This window comes from Monodon monoceros, unplaced genomic scaffold (genome assembly GCF_005190385.1).
Source record: "Monodon monoceros isolate NGI ecotype Baffin Bay Population unplaced genomic scaffold, NGI_Narwhal_1 Super_Scaffold_4, whole genome shotgun sequence".
NCBI classification, from domain to species: domain Eukaryota; kingdom Metazoa; phylum Chordata; class Mammalia; order Artiodactyla; family Monodontidae; genus Monodon; species Monodon monoceros.
In genome coordinates this window covers 7,118,870-7,133,913 of record NW_021703781.1, presented here as the reverse complement: position 1 = coordinate 7,133,913, position 15,044 = coordinate 7,118,870, and the positions used below count along the sequence as shown (strand labels likewise).

Genomic DNA, 15,044 nt, shown 5'->3' with positions numbered 1-15,044 from the left:
GCTGCCTCTGTCATCTCCCAGGCACGGCTAATATTCGAGGTCAGTGGTCAAGCCTGGCATTGTCTGGGCTTCCTGATGTCTTCCATTTGGCACCGTTCCTGGCCCCAGTGTCCATGCCTGCTCTACCCTGAATCCCCCATGCCCACTCTCCCGGCAACTTCCAGCATTTGCTTCAATCTTACTTCCTCAATGAAGCTCATTCTGTCCGCCTTCCTAATATGCTAATCTGCCCACCCACCCTACTTTTTTTTTTCCCGTAACAGTTACCACCTGCGAACAGACTAGGTCTTTATTTATTGCATTACTGTCTATCTCCCTGCAACTAGAATGTATAACCAAAGGAACAGGAATTTGATCTCTTTTGCTTTTTGACAATGTGTTCCCAACACCTAGAACATGCCAGGTACATGGCAGGCACGGAACAAATATTTTGTAAACTGAAATGAATTCTAGGTAAGAAGGTGTAGTAATCACTTAGTTTTGATGTGCAGGAGGTTTTACGTGTTTAGAGCCAAACGGATTAGAGACATCAATTAACATCATGACTGACTGATACAAACTCTTGGAGGTGGTTCCAGCTGTTCATTCCACCCCATGTAAGCTACTTCTGCTCTCACAAATCACTCCAGTGCTTTACCGAAGTCAGTTAACATCCCACAGCCATTTTTCATATCAATCCTTGAAAACGTGGATTAGCAATCAGAATAAACTAAATTCAAGATTTTAGGGATGAATTAATGAGAAAGATGTTCTGTACCCTTGCATTAGTAATTAGGTTTTTATCTTCTTAGAGACCTAAATTACACAGGCATTACTGCCGTGGTGATACCACGATCACAGCCATATGCTGTCAGGGAACAAATTACTCCATGGTAATAATTACCAGGCTTTATAAATGCCACATAAAATGTAGGTAAACACGAGTAAGAATTTTTTTTTAAGTTTTCAGGAGTCGCCAAGTTAAAAACAAGATAGTTATTCCTTTCTTTCCAGTGATCATTGCAAATGAACAGGACTTACACAAAAGCATATAATTTATTTATTCAAGTGTGTAACTTTGGAAATGAAATCTAGAGTTACAAAATGTAACACTAAATTCTAAACATAAAGGTAAAAATGAACATGCCCAATTCCGGAGATAATTTAATCTGTGTTCGTGTAATTTCCACTTCCCCTCTATTCTCTACGCCAGAGAGTAACTGACCCCATCATCCTCTCAGGTGTCCAAGCTAAAACCAGAAATCTACCCAGATTTCCTTCCCTCTCTTATCCACATCCCATAGTGGAACTTCAAAACATCTGCAGTCATGTCTCTCCAGCCCCACTGCCGGCACACAGTTGGGAAACTCACAACCTCTCACCTGGGCCACCTGAGTCCTCTCCCTGACCCCTTTTCCTGCCTCCAGGCTCACTGCTCCTCCACAAAAACAGCAGAGCAAATATTTACCACCTCCTGGAAGCCCTCCCTGATTTCCCCAGAAAAGCTGTAAATATTCCTCCCTCACAGTTAGCATCTCCATTACAGTACTTAGCTTGTAATTGTTTGTGTATCTATCACTCAGCTAAACCAGAAGCTCTTAAAAAAGGCAAACTGACTAAAACAAGGTCTTTTCAATTTGGTGACCCCAGTACCAAGCACATCAGGCGAATACTAGGCAAAAGGGACGCACGAATGCCTGAATGGACAGGCCTGACGTTATTCCATAAAATAGAGCTCTTACGTGATGCTCCTGTGAAACACATCGCAAAGACATTTAAAGAAACTAAGTTCTTTCCAAAAAGTAAAAACAAACAAAAAACCCCAACTTATTCAACAGTTCAAACTGCTCTAAAGTAAAACACAGTTGAACACTTCATTTAAAATGTCAAAGAATTTATGGAATTAGTCTCAATAACAGGGATGTACCTAAGTCTAGACTAACAGAGATCATAAAGTCAGGGATGGTGGCCACTTATCTGAAAGGAGTTTTAGGAAAGCCCTTGTAAAAGAAGCAGGACACAAGGTCAATTATTACACGGTAGAACAATGTGAAATCTCCTCACGTGTCAGTTTGAGACTCTCCCAAATTGCCGACCCTCTGACATGATACCTGGAGCTGTGCCTGTCCAGAATGAGCCCTAAGAAAACAACCGTTTCGTTCTACCAGCAAGTGTTTGAGTATGTTCCTTGTCCCAGGAAAGGTGCCAGGTGCCAGCACTACAGCAACAGACTAAGTGCTTAATCTCCACCCTGGAGGCCCAATAAACATAAAGCCCAAGGTTGCTTTAACCAGCCAGGACCAGGTGAAGGATAACTGGCAGCAACCAGGATGGCTCAGAGGCACCGTATTCTCTTTCAGCATCTACAGACTAGCAGCATTAGAAGGTATGGTATTGAAATGAACTGGATTTAACTGCAAAAATAGATAATAGTGAGACCTTATATTTCCTCTTTTTTTAAAAGAAGAAACATAAGTAAGTTCACTGTAGAACGTAATCATTTAGGCAACCTTTAGAAGCTTGCGATAGAAATCATCTTTCTTGAGCATACGCCTGTTAAACAGTTCCTGTTACTGTACGGGTTTTTTTTTTTTTGGAGGGGAGTTGTTATAAGATGTTTTTAAATCCTAGCCTGTAATTATCTTTCTCCAAATTTTGTCCGTAACTCAAATCTCTGCCTCATCTTGAATCCTGTGGTAAATTCTGTCAGTAACTCCTCTGGTAATTGACTAGGTACACCTTCATGATATCTCTCCTTTTACTGACTTTGACTGATGGTAAATATCTTCTCTAGCATTTACTCATTTCCTCTCTTTTTAAAAGTCCATGACTATAGCACAAAACTATATACTTAACAAGGTAACTTTGTAAGTGCTTGCTGATTTGACAACTGTCTAACCATTACTCAGTTAATGAAAGGATCCCATTTTCTGATCATGCATCAGTTAAGTCTTAATAGTGAAAAACAATTCTGGACTAGAAGCTAGAGGACATACATCCTAGTCTTAGCACAGCTACTAACTAGCTGTCAGGGCATTTGACAGCTCTATGAGAATCCCCGGCTGTGACATCACTGGTCAAACTGAAATAATAACACACAGCCCAGTGTGCTGTTAGGAAAATTAACCTATTACTTGTAATCGGGAGTATATGTAAAAAGGCAAAGCTCTAAAAAAACAAACATACTAATTAGTATAAAGTATCGTATGGTATTATCACTAATACTAATAATAAATGTCATTATTCAAAGCTCAATGTAATAAGTATGACTGGCTGAATACACTCATTTCTATATTCAGTCAAATATAAGAAAGTGTTACAACCTTTGGGATACTTAGGCTACTAATATCATAAAAATGAAAGTGTTGCCACAGTCCTGCTAAAAAACGACATATGCTACGCTGGGATTACACGGGAAGTTGTTTTGGTTTTATTTCATCTAAATTTTATTGATAAACTGTAAACTAAGTTCTCTGAAAAATAATCATTTGGAAACGCATGCAGTCATTATTTCTCAGCCTCTCTTCCACTTACGAAACCAACTTGAATCTTTGCCAAGAGGACTTACACTGCTACGTACAATGGGGACTAAAAGAAGTGAAACATCGGGGGAGGAGAGTAAACTGACTTCTTTCCATTTTCAGTTTTCACTTTCAATTTCAGTTTTTTTCCTGAGTTCCTTAGAAATCAATGCCTATTATCTGTATGTGTTAACCTTGATTTAAAAATGTAACTTTCAGCCTGAAGACTGATAACTTTTCAACTGTCTAGGCAACTAAGCCATCCTTCAATGAACCCGCCACTAATGTCATTCCCTCTCATAAAGAAAAAATGCCCAAAAACTAAAGTGTAGGGGAAAAAAAATCAATCGGATCGACTCATGTCACCACGTAGCAGGATGAGTGAGAAGAAGTTATGTTTTCAGAAAGATGTATTAACAGAATCTAAAAATAATTTACAAAATTATGTACCGGACCATACTGCCAGCCAAGTTCAATTTTATTCATAACCCAGAGTTCATGGATATTCTCTGCCAGCTTTTCTCTTATCCTCTCCAGGTGGGGAGGCAACACAATCTAAAATTGAAAAAAAGAAAAAGAAAACACATCAGAAAGAAATGCAAGAAAATGCAGTGTTAATCGTCCTCACTGTGAGTTGAGCCAAATAAAACAGTCTCATCAACCATTAAAATATAATCACATAACAAGGTTCCAAACCATGTAATCTAAATTTGTAAAACTAGGTATCTAAGCAATTAATAGGTAAATTTGGGGAAATTATGAATGAAAGTTAGAAAGAAAGAAAACAAGAGTATTGCTGAGGACAGCCATCATTAAGAAAAAAGTCCTAATGGATTTGGTATAACCACCAGAATATGCATTATTTAAAAAGAGAAATCATCCCAGAGTTCTTAAACCAACCTGGCCAGCACCCACCGGCGAGAATGAAGGCAATTCAGTGTCCAAAAGATAATCCGCTCGCTCTCTGTGTCTAGAAATATCTGTTGGCAGTGATTTATGTTTTCCCTAACTCTGTTACTTTTAGTGGTTTCCAAATATAAGGCTCAGGCGAAAAAATGTGAACCTGTTCCCATTAAAAAGGGGAAGTTTAACAGCCTCTTCATAACACAAAATGGTTTTCCAGGTGACGGGTTGGCTGTGCACACCTGGCGATGTACTGGCATGTGCCCCACAAGCAGTCCCTCAACACAGAGAGCAGGCAACTGCCCACCATGCCCATGGATGCGGCAGAGTTTCCACAGGGGGCAGGCCATCCCTGTCTCCTTCCCTCCAAACAGTAGAGGTTATCCAGGGCTCAGGAAATCCTAAATGTGCTAGTGACAGCACAGAATCCCACTGTCCATTCCAGTCCATTTCCATCCTCCAATCGTGCTTACTGCTCAACTCTGGTAGCGCCATACACACCCTGGCACGTTCCAGCGATGGCAACACAAACTGAATTTTAGCCATGAACAAAGCTTGTTTGTTTATGTTACTGCATCATATACAAAGCCAGCAGGGAGAGACAAGAAATATGGTTCAAGGAACCAAACAATGGAAGCTTCTGAGGCCTGCTATTAATTCTATTTCAGACTTCAGACATTTCTCTCATCTTCAAAAGCTAATGAACAAACTATGAATATCTAACCAACCGGAATGAAGTTACTTCACCATTAAAATAGAGCAATACTTAATTCATTGTCAATGTCAGGATACTTTCAAGTCTATGAAGGAGAAAAGCAAGAGTAACTGCTAACATTGCTTGGGTGCTAACATTGCCTGGGTGCTTATTTGCAAAGTACTGTGCCAATGTGTTATTTATTAACTATATCAAACATACTCTGAACATCCCAATGAATGTGATGAGTAATTTTCTCAAGTCCCAGAGCATACATTCGATCCCAGGCATTTTGATCATAATCCTAGAGCTCATGACCTCAGTCTCTACCCAAGATAAAAGTCAGTTAAATCACTTCAAAATACCAAGTGTATCCAGATGGGGGAAGAAATTGAAAACTCCACCACTACCCTAGGTAAGTAAACAACACTCTAAAATTAGTATGCATTACCTCAGGTTGTGGCCCATTAGTACATTATAAAGTCAATTTACTGGCTTGAAACCGCCCTTAAAAAACAAAATAGAATAGACTAGGCAAATGGCTAAGGGGACATGGTAAGGGTAAGCATCAGCTTATGAAACCAATTATACATATAAATTGTATTACTGTAAAATGCATTTGTACGGGTTGCAGGCAAAAGTTTGAAAGCCACTACATATGGGAATGACTGCAATTCAAACGTTGCCATCACAGCTGAGGATCTGGGTACCTGGCTGGTATCCACGGGGATCGGTGTGAAGGCGGCTTGTGTCAGGGAAACTGTGGGACCCAGGAGGTCCCGTGTATATGTCCTTTCTTGCTTGTACTCTCGGCTGTGTTCCACTTTCAACTTTTCTTTTGGCAGAACAGCTTCATAACAAGGAGCATACCCGGGTGGAGGAAGGAACTTAAATTCTCCATGTCTCCCCCCAAGCAGAAAGCGTACCCTGAAAAGGATGCATGTCGGGGTCGGTTATATCTCTGGCATACAGAAAAGTTTCCTAATCAACAGAATAGAGGAATAAATCATGAGTACAAAATTAGCTTTGTCAGAAGCCACATTTTTTTTCTAAGTACCACCATAATGTCAGTACATTAGAGATTAAGAGCCTCTAATCATAAAAGTAAAACCTGATTAAATTATGTTAATGGCTCAGCAAAAACTTATCACTCTCTGGAGAAATAATAAAAGCATATGCACTATATTCCTATGTGAATGAAATACCTGCTCATAGTATTTGGTCATTTAATGTCTCAAGGTGCCCAAATAATCAACAGAGAAAGAACAGACTTTCTAAATATCTGTATACTTAAAATTGCAGGGCTGGATGAGATCTGATAAAAAGAAAAAATAGTCACAGTCCGATTTCCCTGTGAAATTCCTTAAAGGGGACTCAAATGATACTTCTACATACTAAATTATCACTTTAATTTCTCTTCCATCTGGTAGTAGCAAAAAAGCAAAGGGTTAGAGGAAACTACCTTGACCCAGCTGACCACACGCAGATAATTTACAAGTATAGCAGGTACAGGGTGACATGGAAAGGAGTCATCTTGACCTGATCAACCAAAAAACATGTGGTTTCTGTAGAAATGAGGGGGTTTGGAGTAGGGTGGAAGAATGTAATGAAAAGAAAAATTAATGAAAATAAATATGAGAAAATAAATGGTATTTTTAATGCAACATTGTTTATTTACCCTTATTAAATAAAAAAGTGAACTTAAATGGACTTGAAATATTTCGGGAACACTGGATAGAAGGATAGTCAGCAGACTGCATATCTAAATGGTTGGATATATGAACAAAGGATTCAGCCTCCTGAGATTCTCCTCTTAGGTGAATCTTATCTTCACCCTTCAAGGAAGGGGCAAAATGCCCTGTGGACGTCTAGACGCCCAGGAGTGAGAGAGAGAAAGTTAGCAGAGCAAGTGTGATGGCAGTGCAGAGTCTTCCATGAAAGAATGAGAAGTGAGCAGGCAAACAGAGCAAAAAACATAGAAATACTAACTTGATTCCTGCAGAGAAACTGACAACTGGAAAGAAGAGGCCATCAATGTTGAAATTCTCAAACATGCCTTGAACAGGTTGCCCGTTAATTCGGAAGGAGATGCTTGGGGCACTTAGATCTAAACAGCAACTGATGACATCATCAGTTCTCAACAGATGCTGGTTTGGTGAGCTGACAGTACGGGCAATACAACCTATGGGGAAACACATTAAGGAGGGTAATGCATCTTTATCTCAGAGAATCATCTTCAGAACCTGAGTCAAAGATCTGAATAGGCAGTGACAATCACCAAACGGTACTGGACTAGACTACATCTTGAATGCATATTAATGTTATATGGCAAATCCTTTACCAAAAAAATTTGTTGCTTTTTTCAGGAGCCATGCTGCTATCTTTATTGTAAAATGGTCCTTCTGACATGCAGAAAGTTTTGCATGCAGATGGATGATATGTGATGCTGATATCATCTTACAGCTGATAATATAATGATGTCAGGGGAAAATCTCTAGGGAAAGGCTTGAAGTCAAATTGCTACTTTATCACCTACTACTTGTATGACCATCAGCACATTACTTAAGCTCTATAAACCTTGATTTCTTGTAAACCAAATTCCATCACCTTGTAGAGCTGTTATGATGATTAAATTAATGGTTTATAAGAACAGTCTCAGACACAGCAGGTATTTATTTCAGTCCCCTTCTCAAAGATTAAATCCATTTTATCTTATAACATAAAAATATAAAGGGATAATGAAAGCAGAAAATGTGCTCATTTGTGCATTGTTTATTGAGAGACAATACGTGTCAACTGGTTTGTTGTTCTATAATTTATTTCATACAAGGTCTTGGTTGGCTTCTTAAGTAGGATACAGCAGAATACAAGTTGAGGCATGAAAATGATATTTGATAAATGTCATTTCTTGCCGTAGCCAGCCTATAACCTATGCCCATTCTTGACTGTGTCATAACTCCTTGGCCGATTAGTCCCATGGGCACAATGGAAAACAGGAAGGTAAGGTCCTCCCAAACACACATGCTCACAAATGCAAACATACAAAATTTCTCAATTTGAGCGAAGACAAAAATAGATTTGATGGTGCAAGCTTTGCATTTTTTAGAACACCTTTTTAAAATTTCTAGCATGCCAAGATTTCTACCAACAGCATATCTGAAATGCCAGTAGTAGAGCTTATCTACATTTTAAACTGTGTACTTTTTAAAAATTTTACCAATATTCAAATCTGCAAGCAATACATTCGTTATCAGGTGGTCCCTCTAGAATTCCCTGGATATAATAAAGGCAGCTTGTTAAACAAAAGTCATACAAAAGCAACAGAACTCACAGATAAAGGTCTATGTCCCTGTTTGTATTCAAGATCTGTAGCTGATAATGTTATTAAACATATTTACTATAATCCAAATATATTGCTCAATCTGAGGGATACTATAATGCTAATACTAATGACCATGGTTAACTGTTTTGCAATGACTGAAAGAAACAGGTAAGAGAGATAAGGTCACTAGTGACCAGCCTAAGTCCACAGTTTCAATGGCACTCACACTGCTGAATCCACTAGGAAGCATTTTAAGGTTGCATTTGCATAAACTCAGATCAAATCCATATGAGAACTATATTCCTGTTCACTGCATTAGCCAGAAAAGAAGATAGCAGTGGTCTGATTCATAGGTCCTGTAAGAATCCTTACCCATCTTTCCCATACTGTTCTATGACATTCCTCCATACTTTTATACTTAAATTCTCCAAAAGCACCAAGGTTTTTCACACTTTTGGGCCTTACAAACACAGGATGTGGATGCCCCAATCCAGGGGTCCCCAACCCCCGGGCCGGCATCGGGCCACACAGCAGGAGGTAAGCAGTGCGCACGCGAGCGAAGCTTCATCTGCCGCTCCCCATAGCTTCCCATCGCTCCCATTACCGCCTGAACCATCTCCCACCCCCCAGCCCCGTCTGCGGAGAAACTGATTCCACGAAACTGGTCCCTGGTGCCAGAAAGGCTGGGGACTGCTGCCCCAATCCAATTCTCATTCACACAAGGGGAACATAGCAATGCTATGCAAAGTTTAAGTTGGGAAGAAGAAATGGAGACAGAGCTCAAAACTTTTGCTGATAAGCCAAATTCTGGTTACAAGGAATATCTCCACCCTCCAATCACAAAAAGTTAAGTGTTCTCGCTCAGAAATCACAGATAGTTGATACTTTAAATTCTACTTCAACTATTAAAAAGAAAAGGAATAGGAGAGTGAACCCAAGAAGATTATGTGAATTACAGTGGATTTAACCACGTAACTCAGTCAGAAGCCAATTAGTTTAGATTTATCTTTGTTGATCCTGAATCTAAAATTAGCAATAGATCCCAGGGCTTGAGAGAACATAGCTTTCAACTACAGGCATGGTAGAGTGCATATTTTCTTGCCATTTGAAAAAACGGTCAAATATTTTCTCCTGATACAAAGTTTCAAGATGAACTTCTCTTGAAATTCCACAATGTATCCTCTTTTCTGTGATACCTGCATAGATTCACTCAATATTTTTGTTGCTCTTATCACTCTGTTTAAAAGATACTTTGCCATGAAAGGCATATTGCATACACTTTCAACTCCAGAAGCTCTGGGTTCTTCCTCTGTGTTGACAGAAAAAGCTTCAAACTAAATGCAAACATGAAAATGGTGAAGTGGCGTTATATGGCTAAAATAATGAGATGCAATTCAGCATCTTTTTTTTTACCAGTGTAATGTTTTGTTTCGTTTTTCCCCTAATCTCTGTGTAACGGGAAAACAAGTGAACACGCTTCATTCATTCACCTGAGGACCCATTTTGTGTGGAGTGATACTCGAAGGTAGAGAGAGGGGATAATATCTGAAGATAATAGTTATATTATATATTATATATTATAAATGTATTATCAAACAGACATTAACCCTATTTCATCTTTGTCAGGTCTTCTGAAGGCAGGGCTCTTTGCCTTTGTTTGGTGGGTAGAAAAATTCTGGAACAAACATTGTGACTCTCTTCTGACCAGCACCGTACACCCGTGTATAAGACACACCACACTACAGCCTGGGTCCCAACCAGCGCCCCACAGGTTAGATGAAATATCCAACATACAGCTTCATCTCCTCCAGGCTACTGAGCTATTGGCACCAAATAAAGGAAAAATTTAGTAAGTATTATTGTTCGATACAACCACATGGAGTGCTTTTCTTTACAAATTCCTTACCATAAACTCTTAGGTTTAATTAAATTTAATTTAAAATGTTCTTTTCATAATTTATGAGGCCTATAAAGCATTAATAAATGAATACCACTTGATTTGCCCATGAGAGGCAAAGTTCGGCTTTCTGTAATGTAAGGAACCTCTCTCTATTTGCTGTATGTTAAATGTGCTATAAAATATATCAGGTTCATTCTAAATGCAGCTTTATGAATACAAGCGTATGTCTGCAGAATCCAAATGAATTCCAATATCCACATAATCAAAAGGTAAACTTTTAAATAGAGCCAATCAAAATACACGTTTTAATAAATCTGAAAAAAAAAGAGTACTATTTTTATATATTACTCATTTTTAATATACTTTCAACCATCAAAGCTTAGCGGTGGTAGCTAGTGAAATGAACTATTCATTCATTTTTAAACCGTTCCACACTTCTGAAACAAAGCATCATTTTATTATGAGCTGACTCCTCACAATACACTTGACAAATTACCAATTCCTGCTATTACATTACCCACCAGAAGATGGAACTTAAGTCTATTTATTCCAATTATTTTCCAGGATTTGGTTTTGGTTCTTTTTTATATTGGAAGCTAAAGCTTCACACATGCCAATTAAAACAAGTAGGAAACATTTAAGTTTTTGCACTTGATTCATGAATCAGAAAGCCACTTCTGAAGTATACCGTTCAAAGGCAAAGAAGTCTTTTGGAGAGGTACTATAATTGTAAGACTTTTCTTTTTCCCCTAGTGAAATTCTGCTTTTTACTTAACACTCTCATCATTTCAGTGTTACATTTCTGAAATAAATGTACCTGATATGAACAGCACCAATACCAATAGCTTTTAGAAATGTCCAGTGAGGGCAAAAGATTTCCTTCAAAAACACTGTGAAAGAAAATGGATACTACGTACCTGACCAGAGGTGAAGGCCATCAAATCCATAGGAGAAGAGGTCATCTCCGACACCATTTCCACCCCACTCCTCGCCCCCTCCAGGGTAGGGAGAGTACCCCTCCGTTGAAGCCCAGCCCACTCGCAGGTGAGTGGCTTCGGCGGTCACAAATGGCTCGGTGTGGTCCACCATCAACTCATAGTACCATTTCCTATATTGCGCAGACCCTTCGCTGACACCCAGAAAAATATTGGGCCTCATGCTTTAAAGAGATAGGAATAGCATGTGAGAAAATCTGAATAAACCTTTCATTGTCTTAACTTACACTGTGCTATTCTGAATTAGTCCTGCTTCTCAAAGACATATATTACATATTAAATATGTCTCCTTAAGTACAACAAATTATTGGAGCAATCACTGAAGTCTGCAGTGACAGCCAACCTTACAGTTAACATTCAGACACTGATGTTTGCTTCTGGGATAACTTGGCAATGTCACTTAAGGGTCTATTATTTTTTCTTAATTGCTCTTCAGCATATTTTATATCATTAATCATATTTAAGGGGAGGCACTCAGGATAGCACAGCAGGCCCTCGGACCTAATGGAGTTACTATTAATCCAGGACATAGAGACATTTTCCTAAGCTAAGCTTTGTGTCGTACAGAGTTTGAGGCTGAAGCAAGTCATAGTGTTAGTGAAAGAACCAAGGTGATTAATCATCTCTGTTGTTCTCTATGCTTTGCTGTGAAAAGAATAATTTCTAGTTAGTTGTATTTAATTGCATTTTACGGAAGAACTTTTACCCTAAGTTAATACTAGGGATTAGTGAAAGTCTCAGAAAATACTGCTCATTAACGACAGGTCTATTATATAAAGAACCACAAAGGAAGTCTTAAATCAGTCTTTTTTAAAAAATCACAACGTAGAAATATACACTAAACCCTACATTTTTGTTTGAACCAGAGTGAAGTAGCAAGTATTTCCTGGACAGCTGCTAAACAGTGTATTAAAGTTATCACTATCACATATAACATTTCCTTCATTATAAGCTGTATTTATTATTGTTGTTGTAATTATTATTATTATTTTGTATATGGAAGGCACTATGACATGGTGGTGAAGAGCTCAGTCTCTGGAGTTAGACCTGAGTTCCATTTCCAGTTCCAACATTTTAATCTATAAAATGTAGATAACAATAACACTTTGTGCAAACACAAGCAGCGTAAAATACTTGTAAAGCACCTGGCATTGTGGCTGGGACAAAGTACCCAATGAATGTCTGACACCTTGGAAGGTACACCTAACTGAAAATGTAGTTTTATTGCTTATTTGTAGAATTTATTATACTTTGGACATTTGAATTCAATGTCTTTATTATACATAGCAGGCACTTCACCATTGGTATTGAAGGATATAGTGTTTTTAGTTATGTTCTAAGAAGATGTAAAACGTAATTATATATAATTATATCCCTGTATCGTTGTCAGCCTGCTCCTGAGGATGACAATGACAATTCAGCTACATATGAACGTGAATTAGAGCTCTTATACATTTTTTTGTAATAAATGTGTATTTTGCTTGGGTCATCTATTGTTGTTATCTCAGCTGATAGGTAGAAAAAATTCCTACACTCTTCCCTGGGGAAATATGTAAAAGATTCGAATCAAACAAACAGACTATACGATGTTTTAGCGACAAAGCTAGAACGTGCATTTTTCGTTATGCTACCAATCTGGCGACGCGGGCTCACTGAACCTACCTGCTGACCTGGTTCACAAGGCGTGTCTGCAGTAACAGGTCTCTTCCTGGCAGAAGATTGTCGCAGATGAGATGCTGGTTAGAACGGACTGCTACCCCATGGCAAACACAGAGGGAGCATAAGACGTCCAGAACCTGAAAAGAGAAGCCACCTTCAGACTCTCATTCCCTTCTCAGGTTCAAGTGTCAGCAGCACCTTCCACAAACACACTTCCTCCAGTTACCTCTGACCCAGTCACTTTAAACATTACAGCCATGTGCCCACTTATTTTCCAACTTTCCTTCATACACAAATTGAGAACTGCTCCATCCTCCCACTGAGGCTATGCATAAGCACTAAGCAGTATTACCTGCTTGGAATGAAAAGGTGAGAAACACTCGCGAAAAATCTGACACACCTTTTAAAAATTATCTTTTAAAAAAAATAGTTTTAAAGTTCTTCCAGAATTTATTTCTGGCAATAAAATGGTTCATTTACCTTGTGATTTCTTCCATGCTTGTCTAAAAGTGAGATAATGGATTTAATATGGCCTTCTTTAATAATATTTAGAGCTTCTGGACTTTCTACTAACACACAGTGTAAAACTTCAAGAATACCTAAAGAGAAAACAAAGAAAGGGGGGAAATATGATTAACCAATCGACAATGATCAGTGGCTTTCCTCTTCTCTATGTGTTTATTCAGGTTTTGACTGAACATAATATAATTATTATGTGCTCAATGCATTTGGGCATAATGCATAATATCACAGGGCACCTGTGATAGGGGACAGGTGGTGTTTGGAACACAGGGCTGATAACCAAAGATGATGTCAAGTGAGGACAAGGCAAAGATACAGTGTTCAGCTGAGCAAGCAGGTAATTCTGCCTGCAGAGAAATGAAAGAAAGCAACATTTAAGTGGGGCCACAGAGAACTCATTCATGGCCATTTTCCAGACAGGAAAAGATGGCGGTAAAGTGCTGAATGAAGTCTTGAATGGGGGGCATACCTCATGCGCCTGGGGTACAAAGCCAATAGGGGATGGGACAGGTAGGTTAGGGCCAGCTTACAAAGCTTCTGGACACTGGAAGCATAACCCTGCAATAATGCATCCTAACCCATGGAGATCATTACATTCTCCTGGAGGTTTATAGCAGAAAATGTTTCTTGGTTTGCACATCAAGAGAAATATACAAGTTAACACAAAAATAAATAGAAATATACAAAACCTGAAAAAGAAGGGTAATATTTTTAGGTATTAGCTATCAGAGAAGATAAAATGGAATACATCTTTTCTTAAAGTCTAAAACAGAAATTAGAAAATAAGTCTCATTATCAGAATTTTTAGTGTGAACTTGGAAAGCTAAATGGGTACACGTATTTTTATTTTTTCAGAGCAAGCCTGCCTTGTCAACAATGAGAATGTAGTTCATTTGTAGCAATTAGACATAACACTTAGAAAGTGTGATCTCCGTCTGAGAGCTACTGTCTGACATCTCTTAGAGTATTGAGAAGGGTCCCAGAGGAACCTTGTAGAAAGGTTTATTCATTTCAAATGGAGATCACTTTCTTGGAAAAGAAATGTAAAGTGCTCAGGTTTACAAATGGTACGGTATAGAAGTAATTCACTATTACTGTCACAATTGACACTTGATCCAAACCAAGACAAGGGCTGTTAATACTAATTTCTTCACCAATGACTTAATGTTTTGAAATATAAATGCACATTCAATGAAAAAATACCCCAAAAGGTAAGTTAATTTTTGGCGTGGTTCAAAATCTGTTGCTGTATTCCAACAATCCGTGCCTGTTAAAAATCAACGAGAGCAAAAAATAATAATACAACAGGCTGATGGATAAGTTAAGGAAGATTTTTATATAAGGGTATGGAAACTATTTCTGCTATTATTAAAAAGGTAAGCAATAAAATAAACCCCATCATTCCAAGCTAAAAGAAATGAAAATAACAGAAGGGGAACAGCATTTTTTTTTTTTTGGCTGTACCATGCGGCATGTGGGATCTTAGTTCCCTGACCAGGGGTAGAACCCACGCTCCCTGCAGTGGAAGCGCAGAGTGTTAACCACTGGA

The 15,044-nt window shown here is 38.5% G+C and overlaps 1 protein-coding gene across 1 annotated transcript in view; it reads right to left on the bottom strand.

Moving 5' to 3' along the window:
- RYR2 (ryanodine receptor 2) overlaps positions 1–15,044 on the bottom strand; it is a 721,906-nt gene that overhangs the window by 313,506 nt on the left and 393,356 nt on the right. Inside the window, exons 16-21 of the mRNA XM_029245584.1 lie at positions 13,454–13,572; positions 12,977–13,110; positions 11,237–11,478; positions 7,087–7,279; positions 5,808–6,024; positions 3,951–4,055 (exon numbers count right to left, since the gene is read on the bottom strand). Coding sequence (XP_029101417.1) covers positions 3,951–4,055; positions 5,808–6,024; positions 7,087–7,279; positions 11,237–11,478; positions 12,977–13,110; positions 13,454–13,572 — 1,010 coding nt within the window. The remainder of the gene's footprint in view (positions 1–3,950; positions 4,056–5,807; positions 6,025–7,086; positions 7,280–11,236; positions 11,479–12,976; positions 13,111–13,453; positions 13,573–15,044) is intronic.